Genomic DNA, 25,441 nt, shown 5'->3' on the forward strand with positions numbered 1-25,441 from the left:
AAGAACTACTGAATTAGAGAATGTCACAATTCATCAACATGAAAGGCCTAGCATATGTTACAGAGGAAGGAATCCTTGGAATTTATGTGAAAGAACTGGAAGTCTGCAGAGTTAAATTCCTAGTCCACCTGAATAAACCAACTTGATTTTACATGTAATCACCTTCACTGCAACAAGTGGGATTTCTATCTTGTCTTTTTTGCCCTTAAAATTCACCCTTTTGTCTCTGGTAAAGCCTGACCTCTTACCTAATGTCATTTTGAAAAGGACAACATGAGAGAAGTATTCTCAGAATGGAACAATCAATGATAATCTATAACACCCTGGGTTGGTAGGAAACCAGAGTTCAGTTCATTGCCCTAGTTTGAGATGGAGTTTCCAATGAAAATTAGAATTGGGGTAAGATTCAGAGTCAAAAACATTCAAGTCGACTCTTACATCAAAATGGCCTTTTGTCATCAGGTCTGCTCATCTTAGTTAATTGTCGGAATGCTATGGTTGCCTCGCCAGGATTTATTTGACATATGGTAGAAACTATTGAGAGATTTAATGCAAAATCACAGTTCAAGGTGAAGCTCCGTGAGCTACATCATGATGTCATCCACAGTGCTTTCTATATGGTAGGGATTTTCAAAGGGCACATGATTGATAGTGGGAGCAGCTGTGTGGTTCAAACTGAGCCTATTGGCTGGAATACCAGAGTGTTTCTGAATTATATGTTTGTGATTCATGTCTTCCCCCATTTCTTGGTGGAGTCAGAACTCAAATGAGCTGTAAGAAGATAGACAAGCTTTACTTTATCCTACCATGGGTTCTTTTTCCTAGGTTCTTTATGCTATTATGAGGGTCTTAAAGGTGTCCTCTACCTTTCCCTAAAACATTTTTGTGACCAATATTAAGATGAGTTGTATGTATGTGTGCCTGTGAATTTGTGTATGTGTGTATCTCTCTCTCTCTCTCTCTCTCTCTCTCTCTCTCTCTCTCTCTCTCTCTCTCTCTCTGTGTGTGTGTGTGTGTGTGTGTGTGTATGCATATATTATGGGGGAGTCTTCCCATGTGTGCTCACTGAGAGGCTGATATCAGAGGTTGATATTAGGATGCATTTCTCTATTGCTTCATTTAATTTTAAAACATTTTATTAATTATTTGAGTATTAATTTTTTTATCATATTCACCCCACTTCCCTCCCTTTATTCCTCCTAGATTCACTCCACCTGCATACTATACCCAACTTCATGTCTATATTTTATTTATTTATTTATATGTAATAACCCATTGACTATAGTTTGTGCTGTCCATATATTTCAGGGCATGAAGACATCTACTGGAGTGTTGTAGGCTTACCAGGGGTCACAACCTTAAAGGAAATTGACTCTTTTCTGCAGGAGACATCACCCTAGTTTTGGAGACAGGGTCTGTCACTGAGCCAGGACTCACAGTTTTGGCCATGCTGCTCAATACTACACCCACCTGTCTTCTTACTATTTTTATTTTTAGTCTGTGCTGTATAAATATATGTTCACATGTCTATGGAAGCATGTTTATGTTCACACACTCACTGAGGTTCAAGGGTGATGGCAGCTATCCCCTTCAATCTCTTTCACTCTTTTTTGTTGAGGTGAGATCTTTTAAAGGAGCCCAGTGCCTGCTCAGAAAGCTAATCTAGCAAGGCAGTTGTTCTGAGGAGTTCACGTGTTGCCTTCAGATCACTGAATTTGTAGGCAGAATGCCATGCTGCCTTGCATTTGTGTAGGTGCTGGAGGGATCTGAAATCAAGTCCTCATCATTTCACTGCCTTGGTAAGAATTTCACTGCTTTGGTCATCTTCCTAGCTTCTGGATGATTTTATTTTAGTAATGTTATTTTGGAGGCTGGACATTTTCTTAAATCATTTTCCCATTTTTAATCTGTCAGAAAAAGTGGCATTTAAATAACATGTTCTGTAGATATTTCAATTAATTGAACTACTCTTTTTTTTAATCTTCTGAGTTTTTTTTTTCTTGAGCCTCTACTATTACTATTACTTTTAAAACACTGAACACATTAATGCTAACCAGGAAAAGAACACCTGGTTTTGGCTCCAGCAGTAAAGACAATTCAAAACATATAAGGCAAGTAAGAGGCAGGTGTCCCAGAACATAACAATAATCAGAGTATACATAATTATTTGATTATTAGTTTTGAAAGCATAAGAGTGTGTAGTTTGTAAGATACAGAGTACATTATTTTAAAAGGGCTTTTAGAAGTGAGTTTAGAAGCCAAAGAGACATTCACTAAAATAGCTGTTTTATTCAATACTTTTTTTTCTTAAAAAGTTTTGTTTTGGGAAATTTTTAACAGGTATGGAATCAGGGTGGAGAAAAATACATGGTAAAACCCCATCAACCCACTACCTAGATTCAGCAACTGGTCTCATCCCAAATTTCCCCTAAGACTGCTCCCATTGTTGCTGAGCAGCAGATGTGTTTAAAAGTGAACTCCAGGCTCCATACCACACTTGCTCTTTATGCTTACCTAGCATAGATACCTACAAAATGGACATTTTATCCATTTTCTAATGCCATTGCTACAACTAGGAAAATTACTGGTATTGTCTTGGCATCACCTAATCTACAGTATAATCAAATGTTCCTTCTCATCTCTAATGCCTATGTTGACCAGTATGTTCAAATTAGAATCCAAAGTCTACATGTTGCTGTGATTCTTAAACTTATTGAGGTAATTCTTTTTAAATTAGTGGTTAGCATTCATTTCAAAGTTAACATTCCACAAATAGTAAGTGGAATTTTATACAGGCATTTGACTAAAACATTTCTTCAATTCTATTTTGGTCGATTGTGCTGGGTTGGGATCAATAAAGGAAAGTGACATTGAGCTATCCCCGCCTCAGTTTTTACTACACACAACCTGTAATGGACAGGTACACTGTGAAACCTGCTTGAAACCTGTTACCTTAAAAGTTTCTTTTTGTCTATAATTCATTTGGTTAAAGATAAATCCTGATAGCACTAATATTGATACCCAGCCACTCATTAGTTTACAAATAGGATGCTTAGATAAGGAAGCAAAACACATTTAATAATTTTCTCAGAATACTTACTATTTGTGGAATGAGAACTTAAAATATTTTGGTTATGAAACTTTAGCATGAAAATATCTAATTATACCATGCAGAAAAACCACACATCTGAAAGTAATACTACCCCCCCCCCCCGCCTGCCTCAAAAACTGTGTCAATCTAATAAGAACTGCAGTGATTGTATTATGGAACCATGGTTCAAGGATTTAGTTGAGAACAAAACCTTGGAAAGTAAAGAACACAGTGCCTATAGAAATGTTATTTTCTTTTAAAATGCATAATTCCAAAGTGACAAAATTTTAACTTATGAAGTGTTAAGTTTTCATTCTTTGTAAATACCGACTTTTAATTACAGTATATAAGCAGCCCCATATCTCCAGAAATGATGAACCTAGTGGAACCAATGATAGGATTTTATGAGGGTTCAGCAGAGATATCTTCGGACTTGCACTCCCTGGCTTCATTCATATATAACAGCCACCCATACAATGACTTTCCTGGCAGGACTAGAGCTGAAGACCAGAGTTCACCAGTTGGTAGGTAAAAATTTAATTTTCTCAAAAGTCATTGAAATCAATAGCTAGCGGAGGTATGAACTTGAGTTTAGAGTTCAACCATATTATTAATGGTCCATGGGCTGGAGTCAGATATTTCTTTTTAACTGTCGGATAGCCTCATGAAACAAATGGAAATGCCACACAAGCAGCGGCTGGCCCTTTCTAACCCATTTGACCTTCTTCCTAGAGAAAGTAGCACCCCAGAGTCCCTAGCCAAGCTGCATAGACAATCAGTTATTACAGTTGCCAAAGCAGGTGTGATGGGGAGGGATTAATATACCTTCAAATCATTTACAGGACTCTCATTCTCTGCAGCCTTTGACGAATAGGTTTTCAAATGTCACTAAAGGTAAATAGGTCAGAAAGTTACAACTCTAGTGCATGGCATAATAAACAGGTGTAGGTGTCCCTAGGATGTGGTGATGTCATTAGCGAACACACTTGCTCTTTGGGGGTCAGCGAGTCTTACTGTTTCTGAAAGGAGAATGTAATATATGGCAAATTGAAGGTACGTGGTTAGGTAACACGGGGCTGCACTGTTTCTTTTGTTTTTATAAACTGTAGGTGGGTACAGTATGCTATTTTGATGCCTCATTCCAAAAGAGAAGTTTTATGATCTTCTACTTATGGTAGAATTAGAAAAGAAAATTACATTTCAATCAATACACTTTTCTTTTATGGATTTATGTTTCTTGTGTAAAGTCAACTGTGGCAACACTAAAACTAAAAGATGCACAGGTTCTAATACAGCTACCCCCCTATACATTTCAAATTTAACTTAGTTTCTAATTAAAAATTCCTAGGCAAAATTCATAAATGAAACAAATGTTTCAGACCTTTTTGTAGACATATGCATGGGACAGTGAAGCATTAAGCAAGAATGCTTACTGTAAGCAATCACTGGAACTAGCAAATGTATGCTTTCGTTTCTTGAAGTCTGCAAGTAAAGCTTAGCATTGATTTATAATGTTACAGTCTTATATTGTTGTCTAGTGTTTGAGTTCAGGAAAGAAAACCTAGGCCAGTCCTTCTTGAAAAGTTATATTTTTTTCTCAAAACACTGCTATCATGTTCTTAAACATTATATAACAACTTATAAGTTTATGTTATGAGCACAAGATGTTTATAGCTATTGGAGATTCTTTGGAGCTCATAAAATGTTCATATTTATTTTGAATTGTATGTCTACTGTTCTGTATAGAGAGGGTATGAAGATATTAATACAAATTATTAAGTTTCATTGAGAAAAATAATTTTGATTGTAGTGTCAAATGTCTTTTTTTCCCTGTTGATTTCCAATAGTAACCACCAAGAATCAGTATATTACTGACATCACTGCTGAACAGCTGTCTTATGTTATCAGGAGGCTTGTGCCATTCACTGAGCACACGGTTAGTGTATCTGCTTTCACCATCATGGGCGAAGGACCACCAACGGTTCTCACTGTTAGGACACGTGAGCAAGGTACTAATGCATTTCCTTTGCAATAATTGCTTGTAAATGTTATTCATGTGATTAATACTTCTGCTTTTTCATTTCCATTAATTGTTCATTCTTCTTTTCAAGTGCCAAGCTCCATCCAAACTATAAACTATAAAAATATTAGTTCTTCATCTATTTTGCTATATTGGGATCCTCCAGAATATCCTAATGGGAAAATCACTCATTATACAATCTATGCAATGGAATTGGATACACACAGAGCATTCCAGATGACTACCGTAGATACCAGCTTTCTCATCACAGGTAGAAGGAAACATCGTGTTTCTGTTGCACTCCTCCTCCTTTGATAGAAAATGTACACTTCTATGCACCTTAAATGCTGCAGGACACATTCCAGATTTTATTGACATGTGTTCCTTGGATATCATAGAAATGTTTATGGAAATCATGATACAACCTATTTTTCAACTATATCTATTCACAAAAGTAAAAAGTATATCATCACAGCTTTTACAGAAATACACTTAACCTAAGAAATTTTGTACTTTGAAAATAATTCATGTTTGAGGACTTGAACAAATGAACTCACATGAAAATCAGCTGAGACAACTCAGTTGGCAGGGGTGTATTGCCAATTTCCTTGCTCTGTGCCAAAAATTCTTTTTTTTTCAGTTTTATATTATTGCCTTAACATTACAGGAAAGATCTCTGATATCATCTGCAGGAAAACCTTGAAACCCAAGGAATTTGGGAGACTAAGAGTACATGGAAGCTGACTGAGAGAGCCAGTCCTTCTAGTGAATTATTCATATTAACCCCATGACACTAATCTTAGGATGTTATTTTCTTTTGAAGATTTTAAGCAATTATTCTGTTGTCCTTTAGGGTTGAAGAAATATACAAGATACAAAATGAGAGTAGCTGCCTCAACTCATGTTGGGGAAGGTTCTTTGTCAGAAGAAAATGACATCTTTGTGAGAACTCCAGAAGATGGTAAGAATACATAGTGTGTTTTTAATTAAAAAGAGGGGAATAAAGGAGGAAAGAGGGAAGGAAGGAAAGGCTATTATTCTCTTGATGCCTCTAAGTCATGGAATCTTCAATGTTTAAAACAACAAGCATGAAAAATTACATATTTTAACAGTTTTGTTCTATCCCTGCTAGAACCTGAATCCTCACCTCAAGATGTCAAAGTAACTGATGTGTCTCCAAATGAAATGAGATTGCAATGGTCCCCACCTGAAAAACCTAATGGGATTATTATTGCCTATGAGGTGCTTTACCAAAACACAGACACCTTGTTTCTAAAGAACACCTCAACAACAAACATAATTTTAAGTGACCTAAAACCTTACACCCTCTATAACATTTCTGTCTGGTCATATACCAGAGTTGGCCACGGCAATCAGTCATCCTCAGTCCTCTCTATAAGGACATCAGAGACGGGTAAGTAAGTGGTTTTGTTTGCTTGTTTAATTCTTAGTTATACAGTAAACATAGCTGACAATTTCCTTGCTGTTTGTACTTTTATGAGACAAAAACCCTCATTTTTTTGTAAAAAGAAATTTATTCACTCTTTCTGGCAAAATTGTAGGGGAAAGGCTTAGTTGTTATAAAATTTAAAAACAAATTTCCTATATAAAGGACCTTTTAATAAAAGTCAGTGAATTGTTCAAACAAAAACCTTTAAAACAATACCAAAGACTCATCTGTTGAGTCTGCAGACTTTAGGCTGAGTAGCTACTTGCTTTCTGTTTAGATAAACAGAGAGGCACATTCAGAAGACTAGGTTTCTGTATTCTAAGAGGGGTATAAAGATAGCAATGCAGAGTTTTTGCACAAATGTGTATGACAAGGTGATGTGCTTAGGGAGCAGGCTGAGTTCAGTCTGGGTCTTAATGATGAGGGTAGAATGGGCAGAAGGATTTTGTAGAGGTTGTTGAATAGGAAGCTAGGTGTGTGTGTGTGTGTGTGTGTGTGTGTGTGTGTGTGTGTAGCAGGGATACCCCAACTAACAGAAATAACACAAGCAAAAATTCATTTGTATCTAGTTTCAGTGGTGCATGAGCAATTAACCCAAGACAAATATTTTGCCCAATAATCTTTGTTTATTGTTTCCATTGTAATATGAGCACATAATGGAGCAATTACTATTGGGGCAAATCTGCAATGTATGCTAAGTGAGATCTAATTGGAGGGTTTCCGTTTTATCTACACATTTAAATGAATAATCTTATACTGACTAGCTCCTGTCTGAACTCCATAAAGTTCTCATTTTGGAGGTCACAAATAGCCAAATACTGGCATCCTCATTTAGGTTAGCCAGATACAAATGTGAAGTTCTGTCCTTGGCCTTGAAGATCTAGAAATCTAGCATGACAGTATACCTCCATTGATAGTAATTTCTTGAGATTGTCACACAGATTTAATATAATGAAATGTCACAACATTGTGGATACAGAAATACAGTCATAATTACCACTGCAGGATTGGAGTGACGAAAGCAGTTCTTTATAGCACCAAGAACTGCTATACCCTTAAACTAAACTTAATTGATACCAAATTGCATATCACCATGCTTTGTTGTTTTTATGAATATTGAGCCCAAAGGCAGATTTTTTAGAAGGATAATTGTTCTTTTGTGATTTGGTTTATTTACCCTGGATCAGACGTTGCTCATGGCTTTCATGTAAGTTATCATCTTAATTCTAGAGCAGAATACAGCACTAAGTTATTGTTTTCCATCATGAAAAACTGAGGCTCCCAAAGGGCCATCCATTCAGCAGACATCTACCCTGTTCCACAACCTGTTTTGCATATAGCAGTATAGAAGGAAATGGTTTCTTTCTATACTAAAGTTCATAATAATTGGTGGGATTTTAATTGCTTAAGGCTAGCCAGCTGGCAAGTGATGAACTGGAATTGAAACCAACCCCATTAGTCATATAAAGCCCATTTTGTTCTCAAGGCACATGCTGGAAAAAAATTATGAGAATTTCTCAGGTCACAGTGGAGGTTAGCTATCTGAGCTTTGCATAGCACAAGGAATAAAATGATTAAGTTTCGCTCTATTGTGATTTTTGAAGAAGCAGGATTCTTATCAGATATTTTACTTCTTAGGTGACTATCATATCAAGGACATGACAGTTTAATGATGAATTATAAAAAATGTTTTCTGAACTTTGTAGACATGTGATATTTTACTTTGTATTGGTAAAATTACTCTAAATTTCCTTTCCATTATCAGTCTTATGAGCTTGTTTCTAAGGCAGGGATAAGTGAGTATTAGAATTTAACTTGAGATGTAATTTCAAACAAGAATTTTAGTCCCAGAAAATATTTAAGAAAACATGTTGAACTTCCTATAGACAAGGCGAGGTAGAACTATTTTAATAAAATGACCAATAAATCACAGCAGATAAGGTAAAGCTCAGGCTCGATGGTAGGTCTCCTGAGCCCCATTTCAGGATTCATTTATTAGGTTCCTGATCAAGCTATGAAATAACAGTGTGGTTGGGAAAACCTAGCCCTGAGCTTCCAGGCCCACCTGTTCTGGTAGGTCAAACAGAGCTGTCTTGACAGCCTTCTGAGAAGCAGGAGGCCCCGCTCATAGAGGATTGTGCTCAATGCCCAAGGGGGCCCACTCCCCTGTAGAAGTAGTGTCAATGTCTCCTGCCCATTCCCCATTGTATAGAAGAGAACAGTGGGATCAACACCAGTGAGACTTCCTGGCTCCTGTTGAGCTACCAGCTTTCACTCCCTTGGCAAAGGAAGAAGGAGGTGTTCCAAAGGATTCTAGGATATTGCCTGAAGAAGAATGAGCTCAAATTAGCTGTCTATTCTTAGAATTTAATAATATTATTAAAACATATTTTTCTCTTATAAAAGCTCCATGCTTTCAGTTAAGCTTTATGTGCAATTGTTGTGAAAATTCACTGATGTGACAATGCTGCTGATTACAAATAAATAATTAATATAATCCACTGAAGAACCTCATTGGGTTTATTTGTGCTTGGAAGTAACACGTGGAGCTCTAGTAACGGAGATCAAACCAGGCCGATTTTGTGTTCATGTATGTGAATGAATTTGGATGTGTGTAGTTATGCTTCCAATATGGACAGACAGTTTACAAATGAGGTTAGTTTTCTTATGCCTACTGTATAGTAATCATTGAATAACAAATCAATAAGGATGAATCCTTTGATGGCATAGATATGTTCTTTGTCCTTGCCACATAATTTTCTTTATTACAAGCCTTTAAGTAAATATTTTGAACTTTTCTGTGTTGGGGAAATAACCACTAATAATTTGACACAGATGTATACAAAAATTCTGAATAGAACTCTATGAGTTTTGATCAATTAATGAACAACATCTTTAAGTTTGTCTATGTACTTCATAATTTTATATGCCAGCCATACTGTGTTCTGGCATCTTTGTAATAACATCCTTTATTATAATCACTAATCAGATGATATCTTTTGTTTGTAGATTTTGAATAGATTCATTTTATTCCAACTGGTTGGCATCAGGTTGCTATTGTTACCATTGGGAGTGTTCTGAATGCTAGCTGAGAAAATTCTCAGTGAATCTTCACTCTCCAAAATCACTGAGTCATTTCTCTGCCTGAAGACTCAGCTCTGGTTATCTCCTAAGGATAAATGAATAAACTATAAAGGCTGTCAAGCTGAGTTCAGGGATATATTTTTATCCTGCTTACTGACAGTAGGCAAGCAACACTGGAGGGACACCTTTGCAGAGTGTCTGTCAGTATCACCAGTTAGACTACATTAAAGTTTTATTTACACAAGAATTTTAAATAGCTTTACCCCTTCTTATAATTAGATGACTTTTTTCCTTTTTAAAAGGGAAGGGGAATGATGTGACTATATTTTAATTAAAATTATTACTTTAAAAAGAATAATATTTTAGTTAAAAATATAATTACATTGGGACTAGGCTCAAATCAAACTTGCATATTGATTGGTTATGGTTTTCTGTAGTAGTCTCAATCTGTTGCAAAGAGAAGTTTTCTTGATGAGGGGTCAAGATTATACTTTTATGTGGGTATAAGGGCAACATTTTATAGATTGTTGGTAGGGAATATACTGGGCATGGTATCCCTCCTATTGAGTGGGTCTTAACTCCACTTAGAACATTGTTGGTTACCGCTAAGATACTCATGCCACTACTTTGTCTTTAAGGTTATTGTGCCATGATGGTTGTAGTTGGGTTGGGCCTTTGGTTGCTTCTTGCCTTTGCATGGTGCCTTCTGGGCCCAGTCCCAATGAATATATATATGCAAAACACTCCCACACCTAAGGCTTAGGGTACACCATTGAAGAGGCAGAAATATTGTAAGGGCCAGAGGATCAGAAAATTTATTGTGAGAATGTATCTCCTGGTAATACCAGAAATTACACCCATAAAGTCTCACCAACATGACTGCCCAGTACCAAACTGGGTGAAGAAAGCTCATGAAGCCTCAATCCCACCTAAAGAACTACAGGAAACCACGGAAATCTGGGTGTGGGGAAGGTGTCCTTCTGCAGAGACGAGCACACCAATTTGTTGTTCAGTGCAAGATGGTCAGCCCTACAAACATATATGCATGTGCTATGAACTTGCCTCTTAGAACCACCTTCACTGTGTCTCATGAGTTTGGATATGTTATATATTCATTTTTATTTATCTCAAAAATCTTTAATTTCTATCTTAATTTCTTCCTTGATCCCTTTTTTTCCATTCAGTAGTGAGTAGTTCACTTTCCATGAATTTGCAAACTTTCTGTTGTGGTTGATATCCAGCTTTAATCCATAGTGGTCTGATAGGATGGAAGGAGTTATTTAAGTTTTCTTGTATCAGTTGAGACTGGCTTTGTGTATGAATATGTAGTCAATGTTTAGAGGAAGTCCGTGAGATGCTAAGAAGATGCAATACTATGTTGTGTTCAGGTGAAATGTCCTATAGATATTTGTTAGGTTCATTTGGTTTAAAATTTCAGTCAGTTCCAGCATATTTCTATTTAATTTTTGACTGGATATTCTGTCTATTGGTGAGAGTGAGATAGTGAAGTCTCCCACTATCAATGTGTAAGGGTCAATATGTAATTTAAGCTGTGCTATTGTTTCTTTTATGAGCTTGGGTACTCTTGTGAGGTACATAGATGTTAAGAATAGCAGTGTCTTATTGGTGGAGTTTTCTTTTGATTGAGTATGCAGTGTCCTTTCCTATCTCTTCTGATTAGCTGTGGTTTGAACTCTATTTTGTCAGATATTAAAATTGCTACAACATCCTGCTTCTTAGTTGAATATGCTTGGAATAACTTTTCCTATCCTATTTCATAAAAGAGATGACTAGCCTTGTTACTGAGTTGCGTTTTTTGAATGCAGCAGTAGTATAGATGTGTTTTAATATCCAGTCTGTTATTCTGTGTCTTTTTACTGGGCACTTTGAAACTGTTGATGTTGAGAGATACCAATTAGCTCTTTGTTGATTCTTGTTATTTTTCTGTTTAGGGTGTGTGGGGGGGTATGGGTGTTTGTTTCCTATCTTTTGATTTGCTAGTCTGGGGTTATTTATTCCTTGTGTTTTCTTGGGTGTGTGGTTAACCTCCTTTAGTTAGAGTTTTCCTTCCAGTACCTTTAGTAGGACTGGACTCATAAATAGATATTGCTTAAATTTGATTTTATCTTTGAATGTCTTATTTTCTCCATCTATTATAATTGAAAAGTTTTCTGGGTATAGTAGTCTGGCCTAACATTTGTGGTCTCTTGCAGTCTGTAGCATATCTTCCCAGGCCTTCTGGCTTTTTGTCTCCATTGATTGAGAAGTCAGGTGTAATTCTAGTTGGTCTGCCTTTAGATGCTACTTGGTCTCTTTCTGTTGCAGATTATAACATTCTCTCTTTGGTCTGTGTGTTTAGTGTTTTGGTTATTATATGAAGAGGGGACTTGCTTTTTTCAGTCCAGTCTATTTAGTATTCTATTTGCTTCTTATAACTTGATAGCAGCTCCTTCTTCGGGTTACTAACATTTTTTTTTATTTTGTTGAAAATATTCTTTGTACTTTTGAGCTGGGATTCCTCTCCTTTCTCTATTATTCTTAGATTTGGTCTTTTCTTAGTGTCCCAAATGTTCTGGGTGTTTTGTGCCAGAATTTTTTAGATTTGACATTTTCTTTGACCAAAGCATCCATTTTTTCTATTGTGTTTTCAATGCCTGAGATTTTTCTCTTCCATCTGTTGTATTCTGTTTCCTGTTCCTAAAATTTTCAGTTCCAGATTTCACACAATTTGCGTTTTCTTTGTTGATTCTATTTCCATTTTCAGCTGTTGAACTATGTCATTCATTCTTTCCACTGTATGTGTTTTCATAGATTTCTTGAAGAGATTTATTTAATATCTCTTTAAGGACCTCTATAGTATCCATAAGGCTATTTTTAATGTTTTTGTGTCATGCTTCATCTGTTTCAATACTCAGGGCCTACTGTGGTGGGGTTGCTGGGCTCTACTGGAGACACCATGTTCTTACTGTTATCAATCATGTTTTTATGCTGACTTCTAGGCATCTGGGTTTGGGAATATCATAGTTCTAGGTACTGATATCTGGTCTTGTCTTTGTTGGGTAGATTTTCCCCTTTGTTTCTGTTGCCCTTTCTCATTCCTAGGAAGGTGTGGTGACTGTGTGTTACTTGGTAGGTAACAATCCTGCGAGGTGTGGCATCTGAGGATTCCAAGCAAAATGTGTTTCTAGGTTTTGAGTGCTGACACTTAGGAATGGGATGGGCTAGGAAGGAAGCCTGAGGAAGTCCATGGAAGGGAGGAAAGTACGGTGTTCCTCTAAGATCTGCTTAGTCCCCTGTGAATGGGCAAAGAGTGTGAGGAAGGGCCACAGCAGGTTGTCTGCTATTTTAAATGGGAGGCAGAGACCAGTTTTCACTGGGAAGAGTTTATTTACCCAGAGACATTTATATTCTATGTGTGAGATTAAATGGGAAAAAATAAATATGTAAAGTATTCTAGATGGAGAAATTGCCAAGTTTTAGAAGTGGGAAGAAATGCTCTATGTTTGAAGAATGAGATACTTACTTGTCTCATTTAAGTTGTGTGTAGCTGGTTGGGAGTAGGCTGTCCTCTCAGTTGTGGATAGAGACAGGCAGAAATAGGTGGAGCTGATTCCTGGGTACCAATCTAGGATGTAGGATGACTCTTGCTAAGATGAAACTGTTGGAGGATAATGACACAAGAACATGATCTAATGCACACTTTTGACAGGTTTCTGCTGAATGTGTTACACATGGGAATACAGAAAGTTAAGTCCACTTACTGGACCATTGTCATCTGAGTATGGGTATTTAAGGTAGTGACATTTATTGTGATGGAGAAGTTCAAGGAAGGAGTCATTTAGAGACAGTACAATTCTCTTTTTAGGTAGGTGGCTGTCAAGGGGCAATTAGATGAATTTATTTATTTATTTATTTATTTATTTATTTATTTATTTTTATTACACTGGGACTGAACCTAGGTTCTCTGCAAGAGCAGCAAGTGGCCTTAACCACTGAACCACCCCTTCAACCTCTAAATATCTTTAATAATTAGCTGCCCAGTCTTGGGTATTTTTATTATAGCAACAGAAAATTGGTAAGTACAATTTCTTTTGGGTAAATGTCTAGGAATGGGAATTCTTTTTTTATGAGTTTGTTTATAATTTTTTCATTTCAATTAGAAACAAGATTGATTTACATGACAATCCAGGTTCCCTTCTCCCTCCCTTCCTCCCCTACCACCTCCCCCAACTAAAACCCTACCTATCAAATATCCTTTCTTCTAATCTACACCTGACTCAACGTTTCTGCTCCTTCATGACCTCTGCATCCTTTCTCTTCTTCCCTTCTCATTCTCATAGCTGCCTTCCCCCTCTTCCCATGGTCTCAATTTGCTCAGGGGATCGTGACCCTTTCCCCTTCTCCAGGGGACAATGTTTGTCCATTTTAGGGTCCTCCTTGTTTACTAGTTTCTCTGGCAGTGTGGATTGTAGGCTGGTAATCCTTTACTTTATGTCTAAAATCCACATATGAGTGAGTACATATCATGTTTGTCTTTTCCTAATTGGGTTACCTCACTCAGAATGGTTCCATCCATTTTCCTGTAAATTTCAAGATTCCATTGTTTTTTTCTGCTGAGTAGTACTCCATTGGGTAAATGTACCACATTTTTTTCTATCCAGTCTTCGGTTGAAGGGCATCTAGTATGCTTCCAGTTTCTGGCTATCATAAATAGTGCTGCTATGAATATTGTTGAACAGATGTCCTTGTTGTATGGATGTGCTTCTTTTGGGTATATGCCTAAGAGTGGAAATTTTGGATCTTGTGGTAGACTCATTCCCATTTTCTTGAGGCGTCACCATACTGATTTCCAAAGTGGCTGTACAAGTTGGCACTCCCACCAGCAGTGGAGAAGTGTTCCCCTTTCTCCACATCCTCTCCAGCATAAACTGTCATTGGCGTTTTTGATTTTAGCCATTCTGACAGGGGTAAGATGGTATCTCAGAGTTGTTTTGATTTGCATTCCCCTGATGGCCAAGGATATTGAACACTTTCTTATGTGCCTTTCAACCATTTTAGATTCCTCTATTGAGAATTGTCTATTTACTTCTGTACCCCATTTTTCCAATTTTTAAATTGGATTGTTTGTTGTTTTGGAGACTAGCATCTTGAGTTCTTTGCATATTTTGAAGTTTAGCCCTCTGTCAGATGTGGGGTTGGTGAATATCTTTTCCCAGTTGTGGGCTGTTATTTTGTCTCACTGACTGTGTCCTTTGCCTTACAGAAGTTTCTCAGTTTCAGGAGGTCCCATTTATCAATTTTTGATCTCAGTGTATGAGTACTACTGGTGTAGTGTTCAGGAAGCAGTCTCCTGTACCAATTAATTCAAGGGTATTTCCCACTTTATCTTCTAATAGGTTCAGTATGGCTAGGTTCATGTTGAGGTCTTTGATCCATTTGGACTTAAGTTTTGTGCAGGGCAAAAGGCTTGGGTCTATCTGTAGTCTTCTACCTGTCTGCATCCAGTTATACCAGCACCATTTGTTGAAGATGTTCTCTTTGTTCCAGTGTATAAATTTGGATTGTTTGAAAAAATCAGGTGTTCATAGCTGTGTGGGTTAATATCTGGGTTTTCAACTCTATTCCATTTGTCTACCTGCCTATTTTTGTACCAATACCAAGCTGTTTTCAGGACTATAGCTCTGTAATAGAGCTTGAAGTCAGGGATGGTGATGCCTCCAGAAGTTCCTCTATTGTACAGGGTTGCTTTGGCTATCCTGGGTCTTTTGTCTCTCCATTTAAAGTTGAGAATTATTCTTTCAAGGTCTGTGAAGAATTGTGGAATTTTGATGGGGATTGCATTGAATCTGTAGATTGTTTTTGGCAAGATTGCCATTTTTACTATGTTGATCCTACCTATCCAAGAGCATGGGAGATCTTTCCATTTTCTGGTATCTTCTTTAATTTCTTTCTTTAGAGATTCAAAATTCTTATGGTACAGGTCTTTCAATTTTTTGATTAGTGTTACCCTAAGTTATTTTATGTTGTTTGTGGTAATTGTAAAGGGTGATGTTTCTCTGATTTCTTTCTCTACCAATGTGTCATCAGTATAATAGGACTACAGATTTTTTTGAGTTAATCTTGTATCCTGCCACTTTGCTGAAGGTGTTTATCAGCTGTAGGAGTTCCCTAGTAGAGTTTTCGGGTCACTTATTATATCATCGGCAAATAGTGAGAGTTTGATTTCTTCCTTTCTGATTTGTATTCCCTTGATCTCCTTTTGTTGTCTTATTGCTCTAGCTAGAACTTCAAGGACAATATTGAAGAGCTATGGAGAGAGTGGACAGCCTTGTCTTGTCCCCCAATTTTAGAGGAATTGCATTGAGTTTCTCTCCATTTAATTTGATGTTGGCTGTCTGCTTGCTGTATATTGCTTTTATTATGTTGAGGTATGTTCTTGTTATCCTTGATTTCTCCAGGACCTTTATCATGAAGGGGTGTTGGATTTTGTCAAAGGCTTTTTTGGCATCTAGTGAGATGATCATGTGTTTTTTCCCTCTCTCTGTTTATATGGTGGATTACATTGATGGATTTTCGTATGTTGAACCATCCTTGCATCCCTGGGATGAAGCCTACTTAATCGTAGTGGATGATTTCTCTGATGTGTTCTTGGATTTGATTTGATAGTATTTTATTGAGAATTTTTGTATCAATGTTCATAAGGGATATTGTTCTGTAGTTCTCTTTCTTAGTTGTGTGTTTGTGTGGCTTGGGTCTCAAGGTTATTGAAGCCTCATAAAAAGAGTTTGGCAATGACCCTTCTGCTTCTATTGTGTGGAATACTTTGAGGAGAATTGGTATTAGCTGTACCTTGAATTTCTGGTAGAATTCTGCACTGAAGCCATCTGGCCTTGGGCTTTTATTTGTTGGGAGACTTCTGATGATTGCTTCAATTTAGATGAATACAATTACATTTTAAAGAATTTCTAACTTTGAGGGGACCACTATATGTCTGATATACAATGCCAAAGGAAAAGGTGTCTCATAGAGATGAGCTGAGAAAGATAAGACAAGGAGAATAAAATATCCTGGGCTATGTGACACTTGGGGGTAGAGGATAAATAAATGAAGACCTAAGCAGTCATCACCCATGAAGTGGGAGAAAAACCCAAGGCCACTTAGGTGCAGTTAGAAGCCTCTTATTTACTAAGTCAAATGCTCTTGATGAGGGAAGAGAGATGGATGCTGTGGTAAGAGATGGATGAAATTAGTGGCTTAAATGGAGTAGAATTTATGGGGGAAATGCCTGATTGGAGTTATTATTTAGAGAGCATGATGGGTAAGAGATGGTGAAATTTAAGAAATTCAGATATTAATAGAAAGATAGAATGGATCCATGTTTGAGGGGGACAAATTTTTGGGAGGCTGACTTTACTTTTAGCGAGGTACGTATTACAATGCATGTGTGTTGACATGCATTTCTATGGTAGTTTGAAGTGTGAGTTCTGAACAGCCAGGGGATGTAATCTAGAAGAAGCCCTCAGAAAACAGTAATGAGGGTAGGCATTTTATACAGATTTATGGTAGAATGAAGTCTTTTTTTTTCTTTATCAATGAAAGGGGATACAAGCTTATCAGATTAGAATAAGGAAGGAAGAGTTTATTGGCCTTTGGGGGGAGATAAGGAAAGGTTAAAATGTACATAAAAGAGTAGAAGAAATATAGACAAACAGCAATGAAAAAGATATATGTGTAAGTTTAGGTTAAAAATTCTAGTGAAGCTGTTCCACATGGAGAGATATTTCATGTAGCCATTTTCAGCTGTTACTGAATGTTCATATTGAATAGAGTTGGGTTACACATAAATTGAGACTTGGCCAGGAAAGTGAGGTAGAAGCTGGAGTTGATGAAGATGGCTGTGGAGGGATTATAGTAGTAGCTGGGAACTAGCCTCAATGTAGGGAAATAAGGATACACTAAAGCCAATGGACAATGCAAACTTGATGAAAGACAGAGTTTTTGGATTAGGAGTATAAGAATCAGTACTCTGTAAAGGTAGGAGGTAGTAGATAATTAGAGGAAGATTGATTATTACTGGTAGTCACAAAGTCTCAGGTGTTGCTATAAAAGCCAAGTTTAAGATGAGGTGGAAGAAAATATAATTAGAATTAAAGAGATCAGGGATGCAGAGTTCAGGGGATTACATGTGTTATTTGCGTGGATGTTGACATCCCTAAAGGTGGTAGAAAAAATTCTAGTTTCCCAGGTGGTAGAGTCCTTAAGACTGTTGGAGAAGTTGTTTAGGAAAACAATACAGCCTATTTAAGTAATGTAATTTAGGAATGGAATGATGCCTGATGGAATCAGATCATAAAGGATCTGCGATTCTTCAGGAAGAAGAAAGCAGGAAATGACTGTACACAGAAAAGAGGAGTCATAATTATAGCTTCCCAGGTTTTAAACGCTAGTGCTATCAGGACTATGAAAGAAAAGTAAATCATGAGTCCTTGGAGCTCATGTTCTTGGCCCATTCAAACTTTTACTTTTACTTTTACTAAGTTACAGAGGGTGACAGAAGCAGCTAAGGTAGCTGCTGAAGACTTTTGTCAGTGTGGCAGATTGGTTTGGTATGGGATTATTTTGCTAGAGGTTGCTACCAATATCAATGTATTTGATTATAATTTTATCAATGTTTTGCATTCTTGCATCGGGTTTTCTCCTAATGGCTTAACTATAATAAGCACCTATAACTGACAAACACTGAGGGAAAGACATTGTACCTCTGCTTTCAGGGTTTCTGAATTTTATTCTACTATGTTTGTAAGTAGGAACTTTATGTCTATTATATTTAGAATACCAATAATAAAAGATTAAATTCTTTCCTTCGGAGAGAAAAAGAAGTCTTTTAATAGGTCCATAAAATACACTAATTTTTAGACATTTAGTTTGCATTATTGAATTGTTCTCTTTAATAGTCATTATTGTTACTGCAGTGTGAAGGAACTTTTTAACCACTACTGTTGCAACCAGGAGCACTCCTCTCTGATAAATACTTCTTTTCAAAATGTATCCATCTGTTGCAAAAAGATGCTCCTTTTACAAGGAGTAAGAAGAACACTTATCTGTGTATATAAAGACAAATGTTTAGAGTATAGTTAGGGCTGCCCTGCATTCATATATATTCACATCACATTCTATAGACTGAGATGGTTGTATTTATTTATTTAGGAGCACAGTACACATATGATAGGTACAACTGTGATTGTAATGTAGTATAATAAACTACATCACTCCCCCAATACTTAAGAAAATTAAACACACACATACACACTGAACTTTTTAAAGTAATTTTTAAATTTAAATTAGAAACAAGCTTGTTTTACATGTCAATCCCAGTTCTCTTCCCTCCCCTCTTCCCCTACCCCCTATTGACCCCCCTCTCCCATCCCCTTTCTGCTCCCTAGGGAGGGTGAGGCCTTCCATGGACAATAAAGGAACATCTGGAGGCAGCACACTGAACTTCTAATTGCAGAATATCATCTAGAATCATTTTATTGACTTCTTTTTTTCCAGTCTTGTTTGGTTCAGCCTAGGTCTCTGGGCTGTCCTGCCTCTGGGGTCTTGCCCTCTAGGCAGTGTTAGGTGTGTCTCCTTCTCATAGTATGGGTCTCAAGCTGGACCAATGATTGGTTGGTCACTCTCACAATTTCTGTACCACCTTTTCTCAGCACATCTTGTAGGCAGGACAAATTGTAGGTCAAAGGTTTTGTGGCTGGGTTGGTATCCAGTCTTTCCACTGGAAGTCTTCCCTGGTTATAGGAGTTGGCCAGTTGAGACTCAGAATACCCCATTTCTAGGAGTCTTAGCTGGGGTCACCCTCATAGATTCCTGGGAGTTTCCCTTGTATTAGGTGTGTAGTTCTTCCTAGAGATACCTCTGATTCCAGTTGTTTCTCCCAGTATTCTCTCCCTCAATCCCGCCCACTTACTGGATCCCTCCTGTTCCCATCTCTATCTCACATTGAGACTACTCCTCCCCCACATTGACCAAAGGGGAAATAGAGTAGACATCCTTTCCATTTCTTCACTTAGAGGAATGACATAAAAAATCACTTTTCTTCCACCCCATGGTTGGGGTGGTGGTGGATTGTTCTCCCTCCTTGTCACTGTCCACCAGTCATCTGAGTCCAGGAACAACTATTCACTTGAGCCTATGATGCCCCTGGAGGAGCTCAATGTGCCCCTGGACTTCCAGTACAATGACCCTTGTGTAATTGCATTTCTGGGACCTCAACTCTTCATGCAGGGGCGCTTCTTACCCATCAGTTGTCCCAAGTCATTGCATTCATTCTATACGTAAGTTGGATATTGTATCAGTTCCCCCCTCCGGTTTTATCTCTCAGTGTCTCTGACTCTAACTCTCTCTCTCTCTCTCTCTCTCTCTCTCTCTCTCTCTCTCTCTGTGTGTGTGTGTGTGTGTGTGTGCATACATAGATGCATATGAGTGAGAACGGATATATGTATATCATAACGAGTTTGTGGAGGTCAGAGGACAACAGTCAGGAGTTAGATTTTTCTTGGGCTTTGCAGAGGTGCAGCCTTTCTCGGTGTTGGTACTGAGCTTTGTAAACCTGCTGACTGCCCATGGGGTTCCAGGACATTTTCCTGTCTTCACCCCCCATGCTGCTGTAAGAGTGCTGGGATTATAGATGTGCAACACAAATATGGCTTTTTTTTTTTTACACAGGTTCTAGGGCTCCAGTGTGAATTATCAGGTTTTTATAGAGGACACCTTTACTTGATGAGCAGTCTTCCTGCCACAGCTCTCCAGTTGCTTTTAGTAACTGTTTTTACATTACCTAGAGTTTTAGGTGTTGTAGGTAACGTACTCATTTGTTGCTGTCAGTCTTCTCCATTGCCAGACTTAGAATCCCATACATATGAGAACCATTTTCTACATTACATTCAACACGATGGGACCAACTGAATATAGAAAACCAGTCATTTATTTAGGAATATCATATTCTTAGGAGATGTTTTTACTCTCAAATTGTATTACTCAGCCTCATATCCAAGACAGTTTCTTTTCCTTTTGATTTTCTTTCTTTAATTAATTAAATATTTTCATTTATTTTATATACTGACCACAGTTTCTCCTCCCTCCTCTCATTCCATCTTCCTCCCTCCTCCCCTCTACCTGCTGCCCCCAGCCACTCCTCCATCTCAGTTCCCCTAGCATTGGGGAATAGGTTCCCAAAAGCCAGCTCAAGTGCCAGGGACAGGTCCTGATTCAACTGCTGGGAGCACTACAAACAGACCAAGCTACACAACCATTAGACACATGCAGAGGACCTAGGTCAGTCCCATGCAGGCTCTCCAGCTGTTGGTGCAGAGTCTGTGAGCTCTTGCTAGGTCAGGTCAGCTGTCCCAGTGGGTTTTTCAATCATGACCTTGACCCCCTGGCTCATACAACCCCCCTCCCTCTCTTTAAATGGACTTCTAGAGTTCAGCCCAGTGCTTGGCTGTGGGTCTCTGCATCTGCTTCCATAAGTTACTGGATGAAGGCTCTCTGATGACAATTAGGGTAGTCACCAATCTGATTACAGGAGATGGCCAGTTCAGGCATCCCCTCCAGAACCTAGAAACAGTCAAAACACTTCCTTGCTTTTTCATTGATTCAGTTTTGGGCCAAACTAGCTTATTGAAAGGGTATTGTCATTGAATGCCAAAATCATTAAAGGCTGTTTCTGCTTCTCCTTCCTGCAACACAGTTTAGCTTAATACAGTCCAAAGTTGTTCAATAAAAAATCTGTGCAGTCAATTTACTATTAAGTATTAGAACAAGGTACTTGGTTTAGTTCTCTTTTTTTAAAATATGAGGTTGTTTTACTTTTTTTCTGAGAAGTGACTGATTGGGTGGCAAACTTAACCAGAACATTGAGTTATAACTTAAAGCATGGGTTTTATCCATTGATGTTTAAGTGTGTATTTTTTTCTCTCATGTTAAAATGACTCAAGTTATCTTGAGATTCCGTAGTGTATTCATTGTGTGAAACTCCAGAATCATGGCTTGTATTTTTCTTTGAAATGACTTTTTGCCCTCTATAGTTGTTATGGTTCTTCTGTACCTCACTCTGTTTAGGTTGCATAGCATGGTCACCCTGTGCCTAATGTTTGTGTTAAAATATCTTCTTCTAATTATGTGAAACTTTTAGTTGGGAAGATTTAGGGTGCATTTGTTTTATAAAATTGCATCTTCCATTTTTCCCCCAGTGCCTGGTAGTGCACCAGAAAATATTACTTACAAAAACATTTCCTCCAGAGAAATAGAGATATCCTTCCTTCCTCCAAGCAGTCCGAATGGCATTATACAAAAGTACACAATTTACCTCAAGAGAAATAATGACAGCGAGGCAAGAACTGTAAATACAACCTCTCTGACACAGAACATTAGAGGTAAAATACAATCCTGCTGTTTGATATTTACCTTTATATTGACATCAAGGGCAGAAAATAACCCTAACATGTTAAAATGACTTAATTGTGATTATTTATATACTAGGAATAAGAATTCTTTTTGGCAAAACAATGTGGGAATTTATGATAGTCATATGCAAAAATACTCTAGGTCTGGTATTTTCTGCAGTGTCTTATATGTTGTATTCATTAACAGATGGGATGTTTTTGTGTATGGCGCGCGCGCGCGCGCGCGCGCGTGTGTGTGTGTGTGTGTGTGTGTGTGTGTGTGTGTCACTGCAGACATGTAGAGGTTGCAAGATAGTCCTGGATGTTTGAACCCATCTTCCTCTTCATTTGAGGTAGGATCTCTTTGTTTGCTTCTGACCTGAATGTGCCATGTTAGATGGCCTGTGAGCTTCTGTGGTTTCTCCCACGTGTACTTCCCATCTCACTGTGGAAACACTGGAGTTATAGTTACACAGTACTGGCTTTACATGGATTCTGGAGATTTGAACTAAGATCTCCAGGATTGCATAGCTACTGCTTTACCCAATGAGCCATCTTCAGAACCTCCTTTTAGATTCTAGACTGTAATCAATCCTAGTTCATTTGGCTTTTACTTTTGGCAGAGTGTTGAATTGAGAGTCATTTCATTGTTTGCCTACTGCATATTGCTAAAGGATATATTATTTTCTGTGTTAACTTATATATCTTATGCCTGTTTAGGACTAAAGAAATATACCCATTATGTGATCGAGGTGTCTGCTAGTACATTAAAAGGTGAAGGAGTTCGGAGTTTACCAATAAGCATACTGACAGAGGAAGACGGTAAGACTGCAATGCACACTGATACACTTTGATTGTTAACATTCCACGGAACCTATAGAGATGAGATTGGCGTAATGTAACCATAGATTGGTGACATTTACAGAATATTACCCAGTGTAAAATTTTCTTTCACCTAAACTATCAGCTCTGCACAGCACTGGCACTATAGAGAGATTTCACTGTTAGGGTATAAGAGCAGCTACAAAAAATTAGGTTTACACTGAGAAAAATCAGATAGAAACATTCCCCCTTTTGCCTTTGAAGCTGACTGGACTATATAAATGTAAACAACAGTTTTATATGCCCAAGTTTTAGGTTGAATAGTGTGAATATTATAATGAAACAGTGTTTAGCATTTTAATGATATTTACAGGGTATTTGGAGTAGAATTTATGTAACTTTCAACATGGCTTAAAGTATTAGGATTAGCTTATTAATAGATTCAACATTTTAAAAAATTTCTGTAGTTATTATCTAATATGATATCAGTGAATGCTAATACTCCCTTTTTTAACTGAAAATAGGTTCTTCTCTCATATAATACATATTGACCATAGTTTCCCTTCTCTTCACTCTTCTAAATTCCTCAACCTCTCTTCTCCCCAAGAGCAACTCTTCTTCTATTTCCCTTCAGAAGAGAACAGACCTCCAAGTGACAATAACCAAAACATGATCAAACAAGACACAATAAGACAAGACAAAAAACCCTCATGCCAAGGATGGATAAGGCAACCCAATAGGAAGAAAAGAGTCCCAAGAGCAGGCAAAAGAGTCAGAGACAGCTATCAGTCTGGGAACCAAGAGTTCTCCCTTGTTCAGGTCAGCTGATTCTTTGGGTTTCACCAGCCTGGTGTGGTCCCCTTTGCTCATCAGTCCTCCTTCTCTGCAACTGGATTCCAGTTCACTTCAAGGTTTTGATGTGGGTGTCTGCTTCTACTTCCACCAGCTGTTGGATGATGGCTATACTATGTCATATGAATTAGTCATCAATCTCATTGTCATGAGAGGGCATTTAAGGTAGCCTCTCCTCTGTTGCTTAGATTGTTAGTTGGAGGTCATCTTTGTAGCTTTCCAGACATTTCTCTTTAAACTTATAATGTCTCCCTCTATTATATTATCTCTTATCATGCTCTCTTCTATTCTTCTCTCAACTCAACCTCCCTGCCCCATCATGTCTTCCTCACCCCTCCTCTTCTCCCCTTCACATTCTCCTAGTTCCCCCTCTCCTCCATGCTCCCAATTTGCTAAGGAGATCTTGTCTCTTTCCCCTTCTCCAGGGGACCATGTACGTCTCTCTTAGGGTCCTCCTTATTTACTAGCTTCTCTGGCAGTGTGGCTTGTAGGCTGGTAATCCTTTACTCTATGTCTAAAATCCACATATGAGTGAGTACATACCAGGTTTGTCTTTTTGTGACTGGGTTACCTTGCTCAGAATGGTTTCTTCTAGTTCCATCCATTTGCCTGCAAATTTCAAGATTCTATTGTTTTTTCCCATGGAGTTGTACCCCATTGTATAAATGTACCACATTTTCTCTATCCATTCTTCAGATGAGGGGCATCTAGGGTTGTTTCCAAGTTCTGCCTATTATAAATAAGCTGCAATGAACATTGTTGTACAGATGTCCTTGTTGTATGAATGTGCTTCTTTTGGGTATATGTCTAAGAGTGGAATTTCTGGATCTTGTGGAAATCTATGGAACCTCTTCTAGTGGATCAGTACTTATCCCTGGCATAGGAACAGACTTTGGGATCCCATCCCACATGGAGGGATACTCCCTGAGCCTAGACACAAGGGGGTTGGCCTAGGCTCTAGCCCAAAGAATAAGACAGACTTTGAAGACCCCCACGGAAGGCCTCCACCTCTGTTGGGAGCAGAAAGAGTATGTGATAGGTAGGGTGTTAGTGGTGGGGGGGGGGCAGAGGAGAAGGGGAGGGAAAGGGACCTGGGATTGACATGTGAAATAATTTTCTTTTAGATTAAAAAAAGACAAAGCGAAACAAAAACAACAGCAAAAGAGTCAGAGACATATCCATTCCCAATGTTAGGAACCCTACATAAACACCAAGGTAACAGCCATAACATATACCTGAAGGACATGAAACAGACCCTTCAGACCCTGTGCTTGCTGCTTCAGTCTCTGTGAGCCCTTGTGAGCCCTGCTTAGTTGATTCAGTTGGCCATGTTCTCCTGTGACCTCTATCAATACAATAGACTCTGACTCATACAATGCAGCCCTTCTCTGGGGTTCCCTGATCTTCAAGGGGCGGGACCAGATGGAGACCTTCAATTTAGATTCTCTCCCCGTGTAATGTCTGTCTGTGGGGTCTCTGCACCCACTCCTATATGCAGAAGGAGGAATCCTCTTTGATGATGACTAGATAAGTCACTGACCTATAAACATCACAGAATATCATTAGGAATTATTTCATTGGTTTTTTTTTTTTTTTTGACCAGTTGTGTTTGGTTCTACCCTAGATCTCTGTGCTATCCAGTCGCAGGTTCTTGGACATCCAGGCAGTGTAGGGCATGG

At 38.0% G+C, this 25,441-nt stretch overlaps 1 protein-coding gene across 1 annotated transcript in view; it reads left to right on the forward strand.

The window, feature by feature from the left end:
• The window catches only part of Ptprq (protein tyrosine phosphatase receptor type Q), a 181,533-nt gene that overhangs the window by 25,234 nt on the left and 130,858 nt on the right, over positions 1 to 25,441 (forward strand). Inside the window, exons 10-16 of the mRNA XM_027392465.2 lie at positions 3,435 to 3,615; positions 4,939 to 5,100; positions 5,203 to 5,382; positions 5,965 to 6,072; positions 6,244 to 6,525; positions 21,897 to 22,079; positions 22,809 to 22,910. Of these exons, the coding sequence (XP_027248266.1) occupies positions 3,435 to 3,615; positions 4,939 to 5,100; positions 5,203 to 5,382; positions 5,965 to 6,072; positions 6,244 to 6,525; positions 21,897 to 22,079; positions 22,809 to 22,910 (1,198 nt within the window). The remainder of the gene's footprint in view (positions 1 to 3,434; positions 3,616 to 4,938; positions 5,101 to 5,202; positions 5,383 to 5,964; positions 6,073 to 6,243; positions 6,526 to 21,896; positions 22,080 to 22,808; positions 22,911 to 25,441) is intronic.

This window comes from Cricetulus griseus (assembly GCF_003668045.3).
Source record: "Cricetulus griseus strain 17A/GY chromosome 1 unlocalized genomic scaffold, alternate assembly CriGri-PICRH-1.0 chr1_0, whole genome shotgun sequence".
NCBI lineage: Eukaryota > Metazoa > Chordata > Mammalia > Rodentia > Cricetidae > Cricetulus > Cricetulus griseus.